General features: G+C 57.5%; 1 protein-coding gene across 2 annotated transcripts in view; it reads left to right on the forward strand.

Moving 5' to 3' along the window:
• Positions 1-12,961, forward strand: part of GLIS1 (GLIS family zinc finger 1) — a 237,257-nt gene extending 224,296 nt beyond the window's left edge. For both annotated transcript variants that reach the window (XM_015435637.3, XM_065522273.1), the window contains exons 8-11: positions 4,386-4,542; positions 9,164-9,342; positions 9,896-10,063; positions 12,447-12,961. In XM_015435637.3, coding sequence (XP_015291123.3) covers positions 4,386-4,542; positions 9,164-9,342; positions 9,896-10,063; positions 12,447-12,604 — 662 coding nt within the window. In that variant the 3' untranslated portion in view covers positions 12,605-12,961. The remainder of the gene's footprint in view (positions 1-4,385; positions 4,543-9,163; positions 9,343-9,895; positions 10,064-12,446) is intronic.
• Positions 12,962-23,353: the final 10,392 nt, after the last annotated feature.

The raw sequence follows: 23,353 nt of genomic DNA on the forward strand, positions 1-23,353 counted from the left end.
GCGTGGCTGCTTCTCACAGGGTCAGAATTGCTAAAATGACAGGGCTGGAAGGGACCGGGGCGCTGATCCAACCCAGGGACGAAGGTATCTCAAGTGCCAGCTCCTAATAAACGGTCATGACAGTGACCACTTGGAGCTCCGTGTTGAGAAGGCCTCGGAAGCTGCTTCCCGATTCAGCCAGAAAGAAAGCTGCTGCAGAGGAGCAGTGCTGCCCCCAGTGCAGAGGTCTGGTGCCTACCCCATCAGTTTCACCTTGGGAAGACTCAGGCCTGGGCAGGAGAAGGAGTCACCTAAAGTCATCCAGAGAAGTCAGCAGCCAGTCCAGGCTGCAAGCTTGTTCTCCCAGATGCCAGCCTCAGGCTTGTCCCAGCGAGAAGGGACAGGGCCAGCAGTTGCCATCTCTCGAGCACCTGCTTGGGCCTCTGACTTCACAAATACCCTCTCATTCAATCCCCAACTACGCTGTGCAGTAGGATGTGAACCCACGATACTGAGGAGAAACAGGGTCAACTGAGGCCCCATCATCACAGGTTGGAGGAGCCACTCCTGCTGAAGCTGCTGCCCTTGCTCTGTGACATTAAGTGGTGTCTTCCTGCTTTGAGCCTCAGTTTCGCTCCCAGGCACTGAGGGATCTCATTTGCTATGAGAACAAATGTGATCATGGATGCGGTCACTTATATAAACCCTATGTGACTGAGCGTCTTACTGTTATTGTAGTTCATGGTGAGCAAGAAGAATGACCATATACTCATCCACCTTACAATCATGCACAGCCAGCACATATTGACTGTGCCAGGCGCTGCTCCAGGGATTGTGCGTGGACATCACTGCCATCGTCCTCACATCGGCCTCAGAAGGCACACGCAAGCCACAGCCAGCAGGGGCAGAGGCAGGATTGGAACCCAGACCATCTGTGCAGGCTGTCCTCTTAACCAGAGCCCGCACCTCCCTGCTGCTAGTGCTACTTCTCTTCTATACTGAGCACCCGTCCTCGAGCTGCTTCCAATGCAGTGGGGAGGGCAGAACCAGCCAGGTGAAGCCCAGGGTCCTAGATGCCCCAGGATCTGGCCTGCTGGGTTCTTCTGCAGGCCGCAGGGCAGATGGCTGAGAGGGGAACAGATGTTAGGGCCAGAGGTTACGCGCTCATGGCTGATGATTGATGACACAGCTTTACAGCCTGAAGTGGTGTGTTTTGGGGAGAGCCCATCAGGCCCCGTGGCATCCCCACTTCCGCTGCCCCTCGCAATCCCGTGGTTCCTTCATTCCCATCTGCTGTTCACTGACATGGTCGGCATCTCTAGTTCACACACTCGGTCACCCACCCTGTGTCCGTCCTTGGTGTGGAGACTGGACAGGCAGGGACCTGGCCCTGGGGCAGGGGCAAGGGCAGGGGACTAAGGGAGGATTCGCAGAGTCCAGAACAGAGGGGAGAGGGTGAGGGATGGGCTGCAGAGGGAGACACCAAATTTCCATTGTCCAATTGCAGGACGCTCCCTCCAGTAGGGACCAGCTCTATCCTGCGCGGGAGACCCCCCGCCCAACCCCTGGGAGCTTATCTGCCAGGCCCATCCTGAGCAGATCCACGGTAATGTGATGGGCAGTGAGGACTTGAGAAGCACGAGGTCAGCATGGCTGAGGGAGAAGGTGCAGGATTGATCAGGATTCTAAGCCTTCCCAGCTGTCAGGCCCCCAAATTGGTTCAAGATGGCAGGCGAAGAGGTGCTAAGGAGAGTGGTGAGTGGCTCAAACCGTGGGCAGCTCCTCGCCAGGCTCCCTCCACAGACACCGCTTGAGGCGCCTTCCCCCAGCTGGGGAGGGAGGCAGTGGCTGGACAGACAGGTGGTGCTACACGTGGGAGCAGAGTCCCAGAGGCAGGGAGCGGTAAGGACGGCAGCCCAGAGCCCCCGGGTCTCACAGCAGCCAGCAGTGACGCCTGTCCCAGAGCCGAGGCCTCAATCGGGTATCCAGCCCATCACCTGAGCTGGAGCCACTCCTAGCCAGGGCCTCAAGTGGACTTTCTCTCCCCGCTGCTTGGAAGATGGGCCTGATGAGCCGCCTGCTCTGTGACTTTGGACCAGTTGTTCAACTTGTTAATATTTAGTTTCCTCATCTTAAAATGGAATATATTATCTTCCCCACTGACATTTGTCAAGCTGGTTAAACTAGATAATGTGGACAGTTTGGCACATAGTATGTTTTTAATTAATGGTAATTATTTTGATAGTAGAATCTCACATGATGTAACGTAACGTAGGGTGCTTGCAGCTCTAACTCCAGGCCGGGAGTTGCAAACTGTTTGGCCTCATAGGCACAGGGGCACTTTTTGCTTGTTGTTGTTGTTTTGTTGTTTTGTTCTGAGACGGAATTGCCCAGGCTGGAGTGCAGTGGCACCATCTCGGCTCACCACAACCTCCGCCTTTTGGGTTTAAGCCATTCTTCTGCCTCAGCCTCCCAGATAGCTGGGACTACAGGTGCACGATACCACGCCCAGCTATTTTTTGTATTTTTAGTAGAGACAGGGTTTCGCCATGTTGGCCAGGCTGGTCTCGAATTCCCGGTCTTAAGTGATCCTCCCACCTCGGCCTCCCAAAGCGCTGGGATTACAGGCTTGTTTTGTTTGTTTGTTTTTAACGGTTTCCATGTGAAGGTCTTTCTGGGACGTGTGCTCTCCCCTTTGCCACAGGCCCTGCTGCTCCCCTCATTAATCTGTGCAGTTTCATTTATTTTGCTCCCTGCCATGCTGTCTGAGGCACTGAGCTTGCTGTCCCTGCCACAGCCCTGCTCCATTCCCTGCAGCAGCCTCCTGAATTGCAGGTCTGGGCCAAAGGGGTGAGCCTGGGATGAGCTAGCCTTGGAACCCCAACCAAATGAGAAGGTAAAAATTTCCCTTACCCCATCCATGAAAGGAGACTGGTGTATTCTCAGATTGGTCCTTATGGTGTAATAAGAGCACTGGTCTGGATCCATGGTAACCAGAGTGCTATTCAGCATGTTAACAGCTGCCCTGGTGCACACTGGCCAACACCACATCAGTGCAGCCCCGGGCTAGCCCCCAGGTCACACAGAGTCCATGAGTGCAGCCCCGGGCTAGCCCCCAGGTCCCACAGAGTCCATGAGTGCAGCCCCGGGCCAGTCCCCAGGTCACACAGAGTCCTCCCAGGGCATCTGCTGGATGCATGGACTGCAAAGAAAATGATGTCAATTGCTGTTAAAATAAACATGGCCAGATTGAAGACGGGATGCAAAACTGGCCACTCCCTAGAGAGATGAGCCCCGGAGAAGCCACAGCAAGGCTCAAGAAGGCCTGGGCTCCATTCTGGGTGTGGTGGCCTGGAATGCAGGCCTTTCATTCATCTTTTTTTTTTTTTTTTTAAAGATAAAATAGGGAACATCAAAAACTTACAACTCTTGCTGTGTCTTTCCTAGGCTCCAGTCCCAGAGTAGGAGTTTATTTCCTACTCCGATTAGGGTTTCTTGGTGAAGGCATTTGGGGAGTGCTGGGTTCACCAACTCCAAACCCTCAGTTGGGCCCCTGGAGCAACATCTGACTGTGACCTAGTGTCCCCCATTGATTTATTAGCCTCCCTGTCTTAACAAGGGGAGGACTCTAGGGGGTAAAAGGTGATAAAAAGTGGCATCACCCTGCAGGTGTCTTCTGAAGGTTTAGAATCTGAGACTAGAATGTGGCTGACTCCTCTCCTCAGTTGGGACCCTTGTTCAGTACACAGCCCATACAACCATCCATGGCAGCCCTTCTCAGAGGTCTCCCAAGCCAGGTGCCACCCAGCTAGTGCAGTCATCTCTCTTTGGAAGCCTTTACAGTGGACACCCCGGCTCTGCTTGCATATCTCTGGGGGAGGTAGTTATTCTGTGCAAGGGCAGCCCATTGCCCTGCAGCAGCACTGCCTGTTAGAAGGCACTGCGGTGCCCTGGGCTGCTGTCTGCTCTAAAGCTTCTCTCCATTCCTGGGTCTCTGCTTCCGGGACTACATGGAACAAGCCCCTTCTTTCCCAGAACAGCACCACAGAGATTTGAGGCAGCCTGCCCTATATATGCTCCCATCTCAAAACAGACACACGCGCGCGCGCGCACACACACACCCTGAGCACCCCATGCCTCTGACAGCCCCTTGCCAGTCCACCTCTGCTGTCAGGGTGAACCCCAGGCCTGGACACAGCCATTTAGCCAGGGTCTGCAGGGCTGAACTAAGTGGAGTGGGGCCAGTACCTCCCTTACTGGGGCTCCTAAACTTCCAGTGATACAACGTTGCTCATTTTCCCTCTTGTCTTTCTTTCTCTATCATCAGGCACACACAGCTCCTGGGCCATCACAGCCATCTCTAGGGAGTGGCCAGAGGCCAGTGAGCCTTGTTTTATTCCCTGCAGGTGTGTATCCTGGCTCCATCACCCCCCATAATGGACTTGCATCAGGCCTCCTGCCCCCAGCGCACGATGTACCTTCTAGGCACCACCCGCTGGATGCCACCACCAGTTCCCACCACCATCTGTCCCCTCTGCCCATGGCTGAGGGCACCCGGGATGGGTATGTACACCAGGCCAGTCCTCTTGGGGCAGCAAGGGGGGCTCTGGGGGGGAGGCAGGGAGGGCAAGTGTCCCGCACTATCTATCTGCTTGTTACTGATAATGAAAATAGCCAACCTTCAGGGAACACTGACTGCGGACTGCATTCCACACACTTTCTGTGCATGATTCCATTGGTGCCTGCGGTAACCCTGAGTAGACAGTATTGGCTTCTGAATGCCTCATTCCATGCAGTCCCTCCTCCCCACTGGAGGACCCTGGGAAAGCGCTGTGGCCCCTCCCAGCGACCCCTGCCTTCTGGGCTGCCACACCCAGAATGGAACCCAGGCCTCCTCCGGGCCTCACTCTGGCGTCTCCTTGGCTCATCTGTGCATTTGGGAGCAGACTGCCCACGGCATGCACTCCACAGATGCTGGTCTGGGCCCCACACCCATCTCCAGCCACTGCAGCTGTGACGCTGCCCGGCCTGCGGGGGCTGTCTGGGAGCCTTTACTTCTGGATCACTGCGGAGAGAGGCAGCCTCTTCCTGCACCCAATGTGGTTCTCATTGTGGCCACTTAATTGACTGGAAATGCTGAATGTGTTAATTGCTGGACCATGATCTGCCAAAATCTGTTTTTCTTGCAAATGAGCAGAGGGGACGCCTCACAGCCCCGCCCTCCTGCCCTCCCTGCTGTTTTTTGCTGATCACCTTGTCCCTGCAGGCCTGGCCCCAGCACCTTCCTCCTTCCTTGCCCTTCCTCCTCCTGGCTACAGCCTTGGCCTTGGCCTGCCTGCGCCTGGGGCCAGCCTGGCTTCGTCGCCACATTTGTGGCCCACTGCTTCTATTATTACTGGGCTCATTCTGCCATTCATTCACCCATTCATTCGGTGTTCAATTATGGAGCCCCTGTGGGCAGGCCCTGGGCCCAGTGCTGGGGCTGCGGATGACTCTGGCCCTGGAGATGCTTACTGTGAGAGGGAGACCGACCACACAGGGGGCCAGTGGTGTGCGGCAAGGAAGCAGAAGGGCTGTGGAGCCCAGAGGAGAGCCCAGTGGGGTGTGGCTGCCGGGAGGATATTAGGGAAGGCTTCCTAGAGGAGGTGAGGCTAAGCCAGACCTCCAAGGTGAGGCTGGAGTTGGATGAGTGGAGAGGCTGGGAGGAAGGAGTAGCAAGAATGAAGGTAGGCATGGTGAGAACTTGGGGTGTTCTGGGAAACATGAATCATCATGTGGGGTGACGAACTTGGGAGAGATGTCACCAGGTCCAGATCCCAAGGCCTGAGATGAGACTCAACCTGAAGAGTGTTGAGCGGTGATGTGCTCAGGTTTAGGGATGAGGACGCAGGGCAGCATTGCAGGGGTGGGGTGGACTGTGGGGTGCTGGATGGATGGGATCCCGAGCCAGGGCCTGGTTCAGGCTGGGGAGGGGGAGGCCGGAAGGCAGTGGAAGGCAGTGGTGGCACAGAGGCAGCGGGAGTGGGAAACCCGAACTGGGAAGGGAGAGGAGGGGGCCTCAGGGATGAGCTGAGGGTACAGAGGGGCTGCTGACAGGCAGGGGAAGATTGCGGCTGTGAGTGTGAGCAGAGAGCCATGAAGAGGCAGCCTGAAGGGGCTGCACAGGCGGACCCAGAAAACCAGGCCCTCCTCGAGCTTCAGCTGCGGCTTCTGTGAAAGGCATTAGAAGGCACTCCCTGAGGAAGGTGGTGAGGGCCGTACACACGCCTGACACTGTGTACCTCACCTGGCACAGGCTCCACTACGATGGTCCCTGCCCCCCCCATACCCGCTCAGGCCACCTGCTCACCCACCAACCAACTGAAAAACATCTCCAACCAAAGGAAAATAAACCACGAAGGCCGCTCGCTGCTCGGGCCCGTGCACTCTGCTCCGCCTCATTCATCACCTGCCTGCCGCCTGCGCAAGTGCCCGTCAAGAATTCTGCAGCGAGAAGCAGAGTGATGACAAGACGGGACCCCCGCCTGCCCACCCCTGCCTGCGGGTAGGAGCCTCGGGTCCAGCTGCAGGAGAGAAGCATCCTCGTGCCTGACACCAGGCCCAGGCCCAGCGTGAATGGGTTTCTTTTTTCATCCCCTGAGAAGAGAGTGGGGAAAGGGCCTTCAGCCTCCACTTCCTGCCAAAGTCAACAAGGAACGGCCACTCGTGGCTCCCCAGTGGTTTGCTGGGACGTTTAAATAGCTTGACAGAATTATCTGATTCACTCGAAAATATGCTAAGAGGGCCTGACTTCATGACCAAATTTATTTACCCTGGCTCAGAGAAGACGCCGAATAGGGTATTTTTTTTTTCCCAGCCTTGTGCGAGGTATGAAGCCCTCGGTCTGCCAGGCCAGTGAGGTTTTATATTAATTTTTATAGGTTCCAGTTGAAGCAAAAATATTTGATTTAGGAATCATTTGCATGACTCAGAGGAGGAGCTCCAAAAGATGTTTTTTGCCTTTTAAAGAGCTCAGGTAGAGCAGCACAGCCTCAGGCGTCACGTCTGCTGTGGACAGAGTTGTGTTCTGTTCAATTTCACTGGCTGTGAAGGTGGCAAACGTGAATTTATGGTGGAGGGAGACAGGAAAAACAAACTTTTGAAAACGCATGTTTTCTCCCCTTCATATCTGGTTCATCTTAATCCTGCAATGCCGTTAATCTCTGGGGTTCGTAGTTGAGAAATTCAGAAACTCATTTATTAGTGTCATCGGTTGTTCGCTGTGTGCCAGGCCCAGCGCTGGGCACCGGGTGACCGAGAAGGACCAAGACCTGGCGCTCCCTACGGGGGCTCTAGGAAACCAGGGGAGGGCTGAGTTGTGGGTGCCCAGATGGGATGGGGATAAGGCAGCCACCACACAGCAAGCCTGCAGGAAGGAGGAACTACTCCCGGGCCAGGCCCTGGCCCAGCTTCAGCCAGGAGAACTGGTCATAAGAACACACAGCTTGTGCACAGCTGTCCACAGTTCCTAGTGCATAGAGGAGGACGCTGTCCCACCGGATCACCCCATAAGACAGGCCTAAAAATAATGGCGATAATGATAATTTATTCCGGAGGTGTGATGAGGATTTGGCTCATGAACTTAAAACAGTGACAGGGATCCAACAGTGTGTTAGTGGCTGGGCCAGGGACCCAGCACCAAGGCCGTGCTTCGCCTGTCCTCAGAGAGCTCACAGTCACGGGGGCCCCACACATGTGGATGACGACAGCAGACTGGAGGGGCAGTTGAGGGGCTGCCAACGTTCGAGGGGCAGAGAGGAACTCGGCATGGCACAGATGCGGAGACACCAGCCTCTCTCCAAATCCACTTTCCCCATTTCCAGATAGCCCTGCTTCCTTCAGAGAGGCACTGATCTGTTAACACTTGGTGTCTCAGAGGGTGGGCAAGGGTCATGAGGTCACCTGGAGCTGTGACATTGAATTCGCTGTGTATTTTTATGTGGATGGTCCAGCAAGCCACAAATCCAGACAAGAAAATGGGGACTCTGAGCTCTCACTGTCTCCCTCTTTCTGCCATGCACATAAATGCTTTACAAGCTGTGAGCCTTCAGCCTTGTCCCCAGAGCCCCCAAGCCGTTGAACCCAAAGTCATTTTAGCCCCTGTGAACGGGGCCCAGGGACTTAGGAAGGTAGCGTGAGAAGGGAACCTGGCCTGCAGTCCAGGTAGCGGGCCCCCGAGCAGGGCTGGGCTCAGGGCACCTGTGCCGCTGTCAGCCTCTGCAGTCTTGTTTCAGAACATGAGCTTCCACAGTGCACAGTCTAGAGCCTGCATCCCTCAGGCCCTGTATGAAGGCAACTGGTGAACCCCCCATCGCAGGAGGTGTGCAAGTGGAGGAGAGATGGCCAGGGTTGGAAACAGGAGACGGTTCCTTAGAGTACACTGTGCAGGAAAAAAAAATGCCAACTTGGCCTTGGGACCGACTTGCTAGTTTTTCTTTCCTTCCTCTTCATAATGATGATGATGATTGATGGAGTGGCTAAGAATGTATCGGACATCACACTTTGTCTACATTGCTTTAATGTCACCCTCACTGTAACCCCTGAGGTCAGTGCTGTGTGGCTGGGAGTAACTTGGGCAAACCTCTCTGAGCCTTGGTTTTCTGGTCTGCAAAAAGGACACAAGAACACCTGTCTCCCGGGGCCTGGAGCAAGTCAGGGGCTCAGTGGATGCTGACTGTGAGTGCCATGGGCTGCTCCAGGGCTCCTCATCCAGGTGGCCAGAGTGGCATGCACGAGGCAGAGAGCCAGGCACCCAGCAGGTAATGAACGCTGCAGCGTGCCCGGGGATGAGCTAGCAGTCCTTCCAGGAAACCAAGGCTCAGAGATATTAAGCAACTTGCCCAAAATCGTTGGCCAGTGAGACCAATGAGGGGTGCGAACACAGTTCTCTAAGCTGGAAAGGTTGTGCCTCTTACCCAGATCTTTGCTGACTCTCCTAAATACCAGACTCCAAAGCTTACAGGATTGAAAAGTTTGGCTTGAACATGACCAAAAATAAAAGCTCCTCTTCTAACTATTGTAAGTCGGAGCAGGTCAGTGGTGAGTGGGCTCCCCGTTGCTGGAGGGGAGTAAGCCACAGCAGCCCTGCCTCTGGCCCCCACCCTCCACACCCCTGCCTGCTGACGGGCATCTCTGTTCTCTCCAGGTTGGGGCCCGGCCTCCTCTCACCCATAGTCAGCCCCCCGAAGGGGCTTGGGCCACCGCCGTTGCCCCCGTCCTCTCAGAGCCATTCTCCTGGGGGCCAGCCCTTCTCCACACTCCCCAGCAAGCCGTCCTACCCACCCTTCCAGAGCCCTCCACCCCCGCCTCTGCCCAGCCCACAAGGTAAGCTCTGGCCAGGGGCCCGCTCCGTATAACCCCCGATTCCCACTCAGAGACCCCAGAGCAACGAGGAGACAGCTGCCTAGTCGGGGAGGCAGGTTCTCAGAGAATGACTGACTGGGCACTGGGGGCTGAGAGAAGCTGGGAGACGGGACATAAGAGGCCCAGCTGGGGGCATGACCTGGAGAAAACTGGTTCTGAGAGTGAGGAAGAGCGTGTTCCGGGCAAGGCGGCAAAGGCCCGCTGCCCCGAGGAGAGGCCAGTGAGCGGGAGTGAGCGCGAGAGTGGAGGGAGTAGGCATCAGCCATGGGTGACTCAGGAGCAGCCACGTGAGACCATCTCAGCCACCCCTCGCCTGCCCTCCCCTCCCTGCAGGGCAGAGCTGAGAATGCCCCAGCCTCCTGCACCTTTACGCCCTGGGCCTCCTCTCTCTCTCTCACACCCACAATGCCTGGACAGGACAACACGGGAGGTGCAGCGTGCGGCAAGGATGTTCCCCTCCCTGCCCTGGGCACTTCTCCTTTGTGAACACGGCCCCTGCCACCCCCATCTGCAGGTTACCAGGGCAGTTTCCACTCCATCCAGAGTTGCTTCCCCTATGGTGACTGCTACCGGATGGCCGAACCAGCAGCCGGCGGGGACGGACTGGTCGGGGAGACCCATGGTTTCAACCCCCTGCGGCCCAATGGCTACCACAGCCTTAGCACGCCCTTGCCTGCCACAGGTGAGCCCTGCCTGCGTGGCTCCTGGTCCTGGGCACCTGCCAAGGCTCAGCCCTGTGCTGGGTGCTGCATACACACTGTCCTGCAGTCTTTGGATGCTTCTGTGGTGGGGCCATCCCCACTTTACAGAGGGGGAAGTAGAGGCTCAGAGAGGTCCCAGGACCCTGCAGAACTGTCTGTACCTGCCTGACTGGAAAGTGCATGCTCCTTCCACAGCTTTGCGAGCCTTATGTGTGTCTAATGCTGACAGGTTTCTGAAGAATCGGACTGGGAGCTCATGGTTTAATTACTGCTTCTCTTTATTTACTGAGCACCTACTGTGTGCCAGGCATAGCTGCAGACCCTGGGGATGTAGCAGGGAATGAACAAATCCTGGTGTCCCTTTGGCAGCAGAGGAGACTAGGTGGGGACAGAGCCTAGAGGTTGTGCTGTTCCTTCCCTGCATTGGTACCTGGTACTGCCCTGCAGGGCCATGGGCCTCCCCAGCTCTGCCCCAGGCTTGGCTAGAGAAGCCCGGGGAGGGGGAGGGTGCCCACAGCCCAGGCGGAACCGGGCTCAGATCAGCGGGGCAGGCCTAGTCAGAGCAGGGGCATCAGAAGGGAGGGGCTAGACCCTCCCTGAATTCCTGGAGCTGAGACCCACCCTCAAAACAGCCTTGGGGCCCAGGTCTAACAGGTTTCCGGGGCTCCAACAAAGGGGAACCTGAGACCCCCCGCAAGAGGCATGTCAGCTTTTGGGGCAGCTTTGATTGCATAAGCGTGAGCGGGAGGGTGGAGGGACAGGCATATAGGGACAAGCGCTGAGGCCTCAGCTGGGTACATACCACCCTGTGGGTCCATGTCCACACACCTGCGCCCGTGCCAGGTGTCTGTGTGTGCCCGTGCTTGCAGGGCTGGCACAGGTGGCTCTGGGCAGCGTGCACTCCATGAGTGTCAGGAGCTGGCAGGGCTGCACTCTTGTGTCCGCACACATGTTACCCCAGGTTTATGCAGATGTCCGTGCACCCCGTCTGTGTGCACATCATGTCACCCACCCCATAACTCATGGCCGTTGCCACAGACGCGTGCTTGTGTGCACGTGTGCACCTGTGTTTGAGGACCGTGCCCACAGGCCTGTGGGTAAACATATGCCGTGTCCATGCCAGTTAGACGTATGTGCATGTCCCCCTGCGTGACATGGGGCCCACATGGAAGATGGGTGCTCTGTGTCTGTGTATACCCGAATTGAGGTGCCCAGCACTGTGGGCTCTCCCCATCTTGTCCTCCCCACCCTGATCCAGCCCACATGGGATTTCTCAGCTGAGCAGCAAGGCTTAGAATGAAGAGCTCTGAATGGAGCGGGAGGCAGCTTCCACGCCCCGCCCCTACACCGGCCAGGGGAGGTTCTTTCAGCCTCCCCTCTCCCCAGTGTCCACTGCAGGCCTGCTTAGCGGCCTTCTGCCCACACCTCCCTGGTCAAGCAAAAATCACACACAGAGCACAGAGCATTCAATTCAGACTGACAAGCTTCAGGGGCTGCAGGCCTCAGAACAGTTCAGCCCAACCCCACTGCATAGACTGAGGCTCACCTGTCTTAGGCCACACAAACGCGTGACAGCAGCTCATTGGCAGGCCTTTAGGGCAGGGGCTGGAGAAGATGCCCCCTCCCGCCCCTCCCAAGTCAAGAGCCTCTGAGTGGTGGCCTCACCCTGGAGACAGCATGTCCAGTGGAAGAGCCAGGTATCTCTGGAGCCAGACGGACCTGGATTCAATCCCAGCTCCCCTCCTTACTCACACTGACCTTAGGCAAGCATCCTGGCCTCTGTGCCTGCCTTCTCAGCTATAGAACAGGGAGGATAGTGCATCCACCGCATGGGAGCGTTGTAGAGCCGAAGCGAAGCAAGCTGAAATGAGTACTTACTAAGTGCCCAGTAAATGCTGGTGCCCTTCTTTGGGTTTCTTGAGTCTGGTTCGGGGATGCAGCTGAAAGGGTCGGGCTGAGCCGGTCCTTCTACCAGGAGGGGACCAGCCCCTGAGGGCAAGGGCTGAGCTGCTCCTACCCTACCCCTCTCCTTCCCCCACATTCTGCCCCACAGCCCAGCCCTGGTGATGGACCTGTGCCTGTCCCCTCAGCTGCCTGTCTCCCCAGGGTGTCAGCCCCGTGCCTGTCTCCCCAGCTGCCCTGAGCCCCCTGGGTATGCTAGGCCCAGGGTGCCTCCCAAGCCCTCACCCCACCCCAGCCACCAGCTCCCCCATTTGGAAAAGTTGGGGGCTCCAACCAGGCCCCACCGACGGGACACTGTGAGCGGGGACCCTGGGCAGGCGGGGTGGGGCCTGGGAACTGGGAAGCATGAGCAGGCACGGCCCCTGCTGCCTCCAGCACTGACCCTTTCCCACCCACTCACAGGATATGAGGCCCTGGCTGAGGCCTCATGCCCCACAGCGCTGCCACAGCAGCCATCTGAACCTGTGGTGTCCAGCGGCCCCGAGGACTGTGGCTTCTTCCCCAATGGAGCCTTTGACCACTGCCTGGGCCACATCCCCTCCATCTACACAGACACCTGAAGGAGCCCCCACATGCGCCTGCCCGTCCAGCACTGCAGATGCCACCTTGCCACCTGCTGCCGCTCCCACCCTCCGTGCCAGCGGGAGTGCCAGGCCAAGACCCAGGGAAGCCAGTGCTGCCACACCACCCAGCGCTGCCAGGGAGCCACCATCCGAGCCCGCGCTGGGCACACAGAGGTGCCCGCCAGGATCCGTGGCCCTGTAACATTCCCTCAATTGCGTCTTCCCGTTCCTCCCCACGGTGGTTTTGAAATCACAGACCTCGTGTATATAAAATATGCAGAACTTGTTTTCCATTCCCCTGCCAGTTTTATATTTTTGGTTTTACAAGAAAATCATTAAAAACTGGAAAGGAGATGTGAGGGCCTGATTCTGCGTTGTGATTCAGCCCAGAGGCTGGGACCAGGAGAGCCTTAGAGGAGGGTGACAGAGCCGGGTGTTCAGGGCTAGGGAGGCCACATGGAAACCAGCTCAGGCCCTGGGTTCTGACCACAGGGATGGGAACCAGTGGCACGTGGCCCCCCCACCATGCGCTATGGTCCTTACAGACACCAGCGTTAGTCCCAGGACTGTGCAGTGAGGTAGGCCTATCCCCATGGACAGGTGGGCAAACTGAGGCTGGGAGGGTGCGGCAACCGGCTTCAGATCCCGGGCCCCACAGTCAGACCACAGTTGGGACCCAGCTCCATCTGACCTGGGCCCCTGCCTGCTACAGCGACTCCTCTGCAGGTGGGAGAACGAGCTTCAAATCTAGTGTCTGGGCTTCTGCAAACAGAGAAAACCCTGGGAGGGCCGGGCAAGCCTGCTGGAGGTAGAGCCCAAACAGCCTCACAAAGCCAGAGGCAAAGGCCAGTCCCTGCAGATAGGCCGGGTGCCAAGAGCAGCCTTTGTCTCAGGAGCCTTGTGCCCACCCTGGAGGACCGAGCCTCGTGTGGGTCTGTCCCCATCCCCCGTCTGTCTCCCTCCAGCATCCAGCATGAGGAACAGGCCCATGCTCCAGGCCTGGGCAGGTGACCTGGATGGTGGCCAGCATCTCACCATGTCACCCTGATCACCTGCTACAAAGATCCAGGGAAGTTCCTGCCTCATCCCCTCTGGAGTGGAACCATGCAAGGACGGTCACGTTTACCACCCTCCCCGTGCTCCCAGAAACAGCCTAGGGAGAGGTCTTCTTGTCCCCTCTGTAGGTGAGGAGGGGCAGCCAGCATTCACACCCTCACCAAAGGGCCGCCTCTTTGTACCACACGCTGACAGGCAGGCAAAGCCAGATGAAAGGCCCAGTAACCCCCTTCTGTAAAGAAGGGTCTCTTATAGAAGACCCTCGGTCTCCCCTTTATAGAGAGGGAGACCGAGGGTCAGAGTGAACACCTAGCCACATGGCGACAGAGCCGTGATGCGTGCCTGGTCCTCCCCCTCATCCGCGATGCCACTGACGCAGTGGTGCCATGCTGGCCTGCGGGGCTTCCCGGGGATCTGCTCTCCGCCTCCTCCCAGGAGCCTGCTGATGAGGTGCTTGCACCCATGTCCTACCTGCCCCTCCAGACGTGCACTCTGCCTGCTCTGTGTCCAGGGCCAACCCATGGGGGCTGCATTTGGGGCTGCTCCCCTCTGGCTCCGGGCTGGCTCCAGCCAGTGAGGAGCCCAGCATGGGAGGGAGATGGGAGGGAGGGTCCCTGGGTGGTTGTGTCTTCCACTGAAGGTCTCGGTCCAGTCCAGTGGCCCTCTCCACACAGCCCACTCCAGGCTGGGAGCGGCTCCCCTCCTCCCTCGCTCAGGCGTGGAGGGAGTGGGGAATCACTCGAGACACCCTGGCCCACACCGCAGCATGGTCCCCTCAGGAAACTCCTGACGACCCTGAGCTGAAAAGGACCATATTCTCTGCCAAACCCTGCTACTTACTCCCATCCTACAGGCACGGAAACTGAGGGACGGTGCGCCCAGCACAGTGACTCACGCCTGTAATCCCAGCATTTTGAGAGGCCAAGGCGGGTGGATCAGGTCAGGAGTTCAAGACCAGCCTGGCCAACATGGTGAAACCCTGTCTCTACTAGAAATACAAAAAATTAGCCGGGCGTGGTGTGGTGGCGGGTGCCTGTAATCCCAGCTACTTGGGAGAGTCACTTGAACTCAGGAGGTAGAGGCTGCAGTGAGCTGAGATCGCGCCACTGCACTCCAGCCTGGGTGACAGAATGGGACTCTGTCTCAAAAAAAAAAAAAAAAAAAAGGAAAGAAGAAGGAAGGGAGGGAGGGAGGGAGGGAGGGAGCCGGGAGGGAGGGAGGGAGAGAGGGAGCCGGGAGGGAGGGAGGGAGGGAGGGAGCCGGGACGGAGGCAGGGAGGGAAAGAAACTGAGGGACAGTTTCTTTCTGTCCCTCACAGAAGAGGGAGGCTGTGATACAGCCTGTGAGTGGTAGAACTGGGTTCAAACCCAGGCATCGGGCTCCAGAGCCTCCAACTTCACCCTTCACACTGTCCTGCCCCTTGCAGAATCGGGTGACCTGCTCTCACCGCCTCTCAGCCTCTGCCTCCCAGAGTGGCCCAGTCCAAGCCCCCAGCAGGCAGGGACCCACCCACTGTCACACGGCACATGAGGCTGCTGCCTGCCACCCAGGGACCCCTCGCCCCCTCATCCCCTCCCCCACTGATTTTATGGAACTAATTAGGCCGAGGCAAAACCCCTTGAACAGGGATGCGGAGGAATCAATACTGCATGTCACTGTGAGCGCTTAATCCACTCCAGATAAGCAGCGTGAAGCTCCGCCATGAGGACTTATTTCTGTTAATAATGAAAGGGGCTGAGCCGCAAGCGGGGAACACACAGGGAGCTGGCAGTTGGATCCCATTTAATTTCAGAGAGCAGAGAGAGGGAGAAAAGGAGACAAAGACAGAGAAACAAAGAGGCCTAGACGGAGGAGAGACTAGTAGGCCGGAGGGGAAGGCACAGAGGGGCTCGGGGCGGGGGGGTGGGTCCCGCCACTGCGGTGACGGTGACGGGGATCTGGAAATGCCATTCCTCACTCTTCTGCCTGGGACTCCGCTGAGCCCCCACTCCTCCTGGCACACTCAGGACGCCCTGCCCTGATGCCCTGACGCCAGCAGGGTCTCCCTCCTAATCGAAAGCGAACGCTGCACCACAGTTCCCAGTCAGGACCCCCGGGGGCTGGACCTGAGCTCCCTCCCCAGTGCTGTCTTCAGCCCTTATTTTAAAAACACCCAGACCAAAGCCCCTCCCAAGCCCTGACCTGCAGCCCGAAGCGCATGGGAGCCTGGCTACTGCCACTGCAGGGCACGGCGATTACCCCCAGACCTACCATTGGCAAGGAGGTATGACTGTCACTGTCACACTGGGAGGGCTAGTGGGGTTAGGTGGAGGGGCTGAGATTTCTCACAGGGCCTAGAGAGCCCCTAGGGGGCCACGAGCCCAGGACCCCCCAGGATCTATAGAGCCAAGGGGCTGTCTGCTGAGGGGCCCCGGAGTCCAACCCAGAGCCTAGGGGCAGGGCCCAGGACGGACAGGAGACCATGGCCTCCTTCCAGCCCTGCCACTCCAGGCCATCCCTGCAGTCCTGGCCTCTGCCAAGTTCAAGCTAGATTGGCCGAGCACCCCCACCCCGAAGCCTTCATCTCTCTGTGTCCATCAGGGATCAGGGCCCTCTCTCTCCCTGTCCCTCCCCTCCCTCTCTGTCCCTCCCCATTCCTCTCTCTCTCTCTGTCTCTCCTCCTCCTCTCTGTCCCTTCCCCCCCTCCTCTCTCTTTGTCCCTTCCCCCCTCCTCTCTTTCTGCCCCTTCCCGCTCCTTTCTCCCTATCGCTCCCCTTCTCCTCTCTATCTGCCCCCTCCCCTCTCCTCTCTCTCCCTGCCCCTCTCCCTTCTCCTTTCTCCCTACCCATCCCCACTCTCCTCTCTCTGTCCCTCCCCCTCTCCTCTCTCCCTGCCCATCCCCTCTCCCCTTGCCTCTCCCCTCTCTCCTCTCTCTGTCCCTCCCCCTCCTCTCTATCTGCCCCTCTCCCCTTCCTCTCTCCCTGCCCCCTCCCCTCTCCTCTCTCCCTCCCCCTCCCTGCTCTCCTCTCTCTGTCCCTCCCCCTTCCTCTCTATCTGCCTGTCTCCCCTCTCCTCTCTCCCTGATCCTACCCTCTCCTCTCTCCCTGCTCCTCCCCGCTCCTCTCTCTGTCCCTCCCCACCTTCTCTATCTGCCCCTCTCCCCTCTCCTATCTGCCCCTCCCCTCTCTTCTCTCCCTCTCCCTCCTTTCCTCTATCCCTGTCCCTCCCCCTTTTTCTCTCTCCCCGTCCCCCTCATCCCTCTCTTCCTGTCCCTCTCCCCCTCCTCTTTCCCTATCCCTCCCCTGCCTCCTTGTCCCTCCCTTCTCCTCTCTCCCCTGTCCTTCTCCCTATCTCCACTGTCCCACTCTCCTCTGTCCCCCTCTGTCCTCTCTGTCTTCCTTCTCTTGACCCCCAATCCCTACCCACTCCTCTCTGGCTCTTCACCTCCATCCCCCTCTAGGGTGGAGGAAGGCTCTGACCCTGCCGGGGTCTTGGGTCATGGGCATTAGGTCCCCTTCTGCCCTGTGTGCCCAGGCCAGGTCCCCTCCATGCTGGGCACTGGGATTCGCCATCTCTGGTCCTGTCCACTAGGGACTCCCCCTGCTTCTGCTGGCCCTTGGGGACCACATGAGCTATCAGGGGACCCAGTCCATAAGGGCTGAGAGGGCCCACTGAGACCACCAGCCCCACCCCACTCACTGCACAGAAAGGAAGCCCGGGCCCAAGAGACTGTTTCTGCCACCCCTCCAGCCTCTCTCCATGTCCCCTAATCCAGCTGACCAGGGGTGGTCAGGAGAATGACACAGCAGCTTTGGGCCTCCGGAGGCCTCTCTGCTGGGAGGCTACTGCGCTGCTGAGGACCCTGCTAGAACGTCCGTCCCAGGAGGGCAGGGTCTGAGCTGTCCTCTTCACTGCTGACTGCCCAGCGCCTGGAACAGCACCCGGCACACAGCCAGCACTCAGTACCCGTTTCTTAGTTTCTTATACCCATCAGCGGAGCTAGAGAGACAGCGAGGAAACAAGGACCCGGCCCCACAGCTCCTGGCCCGGAGCAGGGCCACAGCAAACACCCGTGAACGTGGTCGGAGGAGGACACGGGTGTGGAGGGCCATGTGACCTGTCTGAGTTTCAGAGTAGATGGCAGGCCAGCGGCAGGCAGCAGGGAGCCCTGGCCTCAGGGCCTCATTTGTGCTCTGTCCCCCATCCCTTCAGCCCACCTGAAAAGAATGCTGGGCTCCTAGCGGGCTTGTGCAGCCTACTGATGACATTGTACTGAGGAGAGAACTGAGGCTCACAGTGGTGACTTGCCCCCGGCTGGAGAGGGGGCAGAGCGGGATTCCAGGCAGGTCTGTGGCACCCGCCTGCATGCCCCCTGCCGGTCTGCAGCTCCAGACCAAGACTGGAGTCCTGGGGCGCCGCCCGAGGATTCTTGGCACACGGCTGTCTCACCCGCCCAGAGGGGGCCATTAGGCTTTTACAAGTCCTGATTTATATACTCGCCTAGGCCGGCAGCCCTGCCAGGGATTTATAGGTTTCTAAGTGGTCCTGTCTCTAGAGGAAATGCAAACCAATGTGAAGTGGGAAGGAGCTGCCAGCCCCTCCTGGGCCCGCGCTGCAGCGCCAACGCACGATTTAATCATGGGCCCCAGGCCTGGGTGCAACAGGATCCTGCAGAAGGGCCATGGGAGGCCAAGGAGGAGACAGACGCGCCTCCAGGCAGCCCCGTCCAGGCTGCGCCATCCACCAGGCGTGTCCGTGTCCTTTCCGCGCAGGAGGGCAGGGAGCCCGGCTCTGGGGTTGGACTTGGGTCTGATTGCATTCGTTTTAGGGCAGAATAAAGAACCTGGCAGTCCCATGGTTTGGAGGGAGCTGAGGTGTGGAAACAGCAAGTAGAGATGCCGGCACTGGAGGCTCGGCCACCAGGGTATTTTCTGAGAGAACAGCTCCGAGGCTGTTCTCTAGAGCACTTGTGTGGATGTTTGACATTTTCCAGAAATGAATTCAAGTAGTCCCGGTGTGGCCAGGCTGGGATTTCTCGCTTGCCTGGCAGCTGGGGCAGGCTCTGCTCCTCCAGGCTGGGGCCTCCTTGTGGGAGGGTCTGGGGCCTGAGTCCCTCTTTACTTCATGACTGTCTTGTCACAGCAGGGACCACATTGGTGCCCCTGTATCCCCAAAGCGCAGCAGAGGGTCTGGTGCACAGCTGGGATTTAACGGCTTCTCTGCATTAATTTACTGGGGACAAGAGTATGTGCAGAACAAGGGCCAGGACAGGGTGAGGCTGGTTAACCTCATACCCGACAGTGCAGGGGGCACAGGAGACTCAAGGACCCTGGCCCCAACCCCAGAGTGCGACAGGACACCCTGGAGAGAAGGAGGTGACTGTGCTCGGAGACCCTGGCATGACTTTGGGATGAAAAGGAGCCCCCCGTCCCTGGGGCGGTGCAAGCAAGGGTGGCCAAGAGACTGCAGCAGTCCTGTCACTGGGTCAAGGACCACACAACTCCTCAGGGCCACCTTCTCTACCCCTGAGGCAGGGAAGTGAGGGGTGGTTATTATCTACAGGAGGAGAAATCAAGTCCCCAAGGAGAGGCCCGGCCAGCCCCGCAGGGAGGCCCGAGCCCCCGCCTCGCCTGCCTGCTTAGCGGCACCCTCAGGAATCAGTCGTCTGAGGGCAGGCAAGTCATGGAAGAGGCAGGAACAGGAGACCAGAGGACCTGTGGGTCCTTTGGAGTCACTTTGCCCTCAGAGACTGTTTACCCATCTGCACAATGGGCCCCGTAAAGCAGAGCCCCCCCACTACTGCTACACATTAGAATCACCCGGAGTCCCCAAGCTGCACACGTAGATCCCACCTCTGATCAACAGAGTCAGCCTCTCTGAGGACAGCCAGGCTGCTGCTTGTAGAGCTCCCCGGGGCTCCAGCACCCAGGAGGGGTGAGGACGCCGCTCACCATGGCCAGCACCGCAGCGCTTCACGCACATTAACTGTTAAACCAGACAGCCCTGTGGGGATGGTCCTACTTTCACCCCCATTCTATAGGGAGGCAAAGTAAATTGCCCCAGATCACACCGAGCCAGGTTTTGAACTCACGTCCTCCCAGCAAAGCCCATGCCCTTGGCCACCCTCTGAGCCCCAGAACTTTGCTGTCCCCAGACTCCTGAGGTGAGGGGCACATGCCAAGTTGAGTTGAGACCCTGGGATTGGAAGTCAGCCTGTTTGCAACCTGCCTGTACCACTGACTGAGGGAAAGTCGCTTCACACTCTGGGCCTCATTTCTCTGTCTGTGGAGAGGAAGCCATCCTCTCAGCCCTCCTGGTTTCTGGGGAATGAAAAGCACTGATGGACAGGAGATGGGTTTTGCAAACCATGAAAGGCCGTGTGCAGCTGAGCTGGTATTCTCACTGGAGCCTGCCACTTCATCCTCATCTGCGGTTTCCTCTGTGTCAGTCACACCACAGCCACTAGACAGGGAGCAACTTAGGGTGGGGCCCAGGGTGAGGAGGTGGGGCCCAGGGTGAGGTGCTGGGGCCTGAGTCCCCAGTAGAGAAGTGGGTGGGGGTCTCCAGCTAGGAAGGAAGGGGTGGGAGGTGGAGAGCAGTCCCGGGGAGCAGTCACTAAGCCCCACGCAGGGCAGACTGCCGGGAGCACAGGTTCCATGGGGCCCAGACACCGTCCCTTGCCAAGCAGGACACAGGCTGTGCTGCAGCCATCTCCACGGGGCCTGGGGTTTCCAGGGGGCTGTGTGCCCAGAGTGTCCAGAGTGCAGCCGGCACACACTGCTCTATTACTGATGGAGAAACTCAGGGTCAGGGAGCTGGTGGCTCTCAAAAGATGTCGAGGCCCAGGCTGGGCGAGGTGGCTCACACCTACAATCCTAGCACTTTGGGAGGCCGAGGCGGGTGGATTGCCTGAGCTCAGGAGTTCGAGACCAGCTTGGGCAACATCTCAAAACCCCATCTACTAAAAATACAAAAAACAATTAGCCAGGCATGGTGGCACACGCCTGTAGTCCTAGCTACTCAGAAGACTGAGGCATGAGAATTGCTTGAACCTGCGAGGTGGAGGTTGCAGTGAGTTGAGATAGAGCCACTGCACTCCAGCCTGGGCAACAGAACAAGACTCTGTCTTGAAAAAAAAAAAAAAAGGGATGGTGTGGCCGAGAGTGTTGACAGCAGGGATTCCGGAGTTCCCAGATCTGAGTTCCAAAACCCACGCAGCCACATGCTCCACCTGGGCTCTTGGGCAGGTCACCTCACTGAGTCTGGGGTTCTACTCTGTATGATGAGATGATGCCTCCTCCACTGGTGGGTGGATCAAACGGGGCTCCAGAGTGAGGGCCTGGTACATAGTAGGTGCTCAGGTGTGAGTATTTTCATTCGAGGACTGTCCATTTAGACGAGTGTCCTGAGCATGCTCCTCATGATTTGAAATCAAGTTCCATGGTACAAATGGGGAAACAGTCCCGGGGAGATGGCCTGATTTGCTGGGAACACATGGCCATTTGGTGGTGGGTCTGGTCTCAGGACACCCAGGGCAGTGCTCAAACCACCCCATGCTGTCTTGGGCAGAGGCCTCACTAGTCAGCACATCCCAGCTTGTCTACCCAGGGCCTTGTACCTTGATTCAAATTCTGGCTCTGGAGGCAGGGCATGGTGGCTCATGCCTGTAATCCCAGCACTTTGGAAGGCCAAGGCAGGTGGATGGCTTGAACCCAGGAGTTTGAGATGAGCTAGGCAACATGGTGAAACCCCATCTCTACCAAAAATCCAAAAATTAGCTGGATGTGGTGGCGCACGCCTATAGTCCCAGCTACTCGGGAGGCTGAGGTGGGAGGATCACATGAGCCGCAGTGAGTGAGCTGTGATTGCACCACTGCAATCCAGCCTGAGGGTGGAGACCCTGTCTTATCTATATATACACACACACACACATATATACATATATATACACACATATATATACACACACACACACATATATATACACACACACACACACGCATATATATATTCTGGCTGTGCAGCCTTAGATAAGTCACCTGCCCTCTCTGGGCTTCAGTGTCTTCAACTGAAAAATGGAAAACCATGATCACACATAAGGTTGTATTGAAGAGGACAGGAGAAACCAGGAGTGGCAGCATTTGGTGACCTTGGAGAGCCACAGGCAGAGGGGAGAGGGGAAGAAGTCTGCATCTGTCAATTCAGCAGTTGAGCCATTCGTCATACTCCACTGTGTTTTAAAAAGGGTCTGAGGCTGTTCTGGGTCTTCTTAGACCCATTCAGCAAGGTAGGCTCCTGCAAGCGTGTTTCAGGGCTCAGCACCCAGAAGTGCCCCCAGCATGACCTCCCTTCCCATAGCCTGAAATCTCTGTCTCTTTTCTTAATTTCTCTCTGTGCACTTAATGTGCTAATGAAATAGTTAATTCCACAGTGCCCTCTTGACAATTGGACATATGCCCAGCAATGGGCATTACTTTTAGCATCTCCCTGAGTAGGTTGATAATTAGGGAGGGAAAATCCTGCTGTTGCCAGAAACAGAGACAGAATGTGACCCTGCCAGCTGACGGGCCCAGGCTGCCTGAAGGCAAGGCCATCACTCCAAGGTCAAGAGTCCATGCTGCCTACCCTCATCCATTGGCCAAGAACCTCCTTCGGTCTCCCCAACTTCCAGGCCTTGTTCATGACAACAAGAATTGTTTTGAGCCCCTCTATGTGCCAACTACTTGACATACGTTAACTCATTCACTCTTTTTTTTTTTTTTTTTTTTTGAGATGGATTTTTTTTTTTTTTGAGATGGAGTCTCGCTCTGTCACCCAGGCTGGAGTGCAGTGGCCGGATCTCGGCTCACTGCAAGCTCCGCCTCCCGGGTTCACGCCATTCTCCTGCCTCAGCCTCCCAAGTAGCTGGGACTATAGGCGCCCGCCATCACGCCCGGCTAATTTTTTTGGATTTTTAGTAGAGACGGGATTTCACTCTGTTAACCAGGATGGTCTCGATCTCCTGACCTCGTGATCCGCCTGCCTCGGCCTCCCAAAGTGCTGGGATTACAGGCGTGAGCCACCGCGCCCAGCCCATTCACTCTTTAAACAAGTGAGAAAGCGAGGGAATCTAGGCTGAGTGCCAGGCCAGGTCTGTGGGGTCCGAAGATTGCTCCCCCTCCTCCTGGAACAAGCTGCCTCTTCGAGTCCTGCTTCCTCCACCTTGACCCTCATCCTTTGATTCAGTTCTGCAGCTACCAGCACCAGAGCATAGTGACTGCTCAACAGTCAGTAAGAGCCTTGGATAAGCTCACGGGGTCACGGACTCAGAGCCAGTAGCGATAGAGAGGAGTGGGGCCTTCCCAGGTCACTCACCAAGCAGGAGAGTGGCAGAGACTAGACTCACAAGTCTCCAAACTCCCAGTCAGAGCTCCAGGATCTCTGCAGCCCTGCCAAGCTGGCCCATCTTTCCAGGACCTTTTCCTTAGGACGCCTCATCTTCCAGTGACAGGCAGTTCCTCAAGACCAGGTCACCAAGTCTTCCTTCCACACAGGTGAACACGCAGTACGTTATACAGCATGGATGCTGACATGTTGGCTGGGGATTCCCATATGGCTGCTGGGCCCCACCCTGGGAGAAGGCCCCAACTCCTGGGTCTCAAGACCCCAGGGTCTTTTAGGCATCAAGGCCCAGAGTTTCACCCAGTCCATCTCAGAAGGGCCTGTAGGGGA

This window comes from Macaca fascicularis, chromosome 1 (assembly GCF_037993035.2).
Source record: "Macaca fascicularis isolate 582-1 chromosome 1, T2T-MFA8v1.1".
In the NCBI taxonomy this organism is placed as follows: Eukaryota; Metazoa; Chordata; class Mammalia; order Primates; family Cercopithecidae; genus Macaca; species Macaca fascicularis.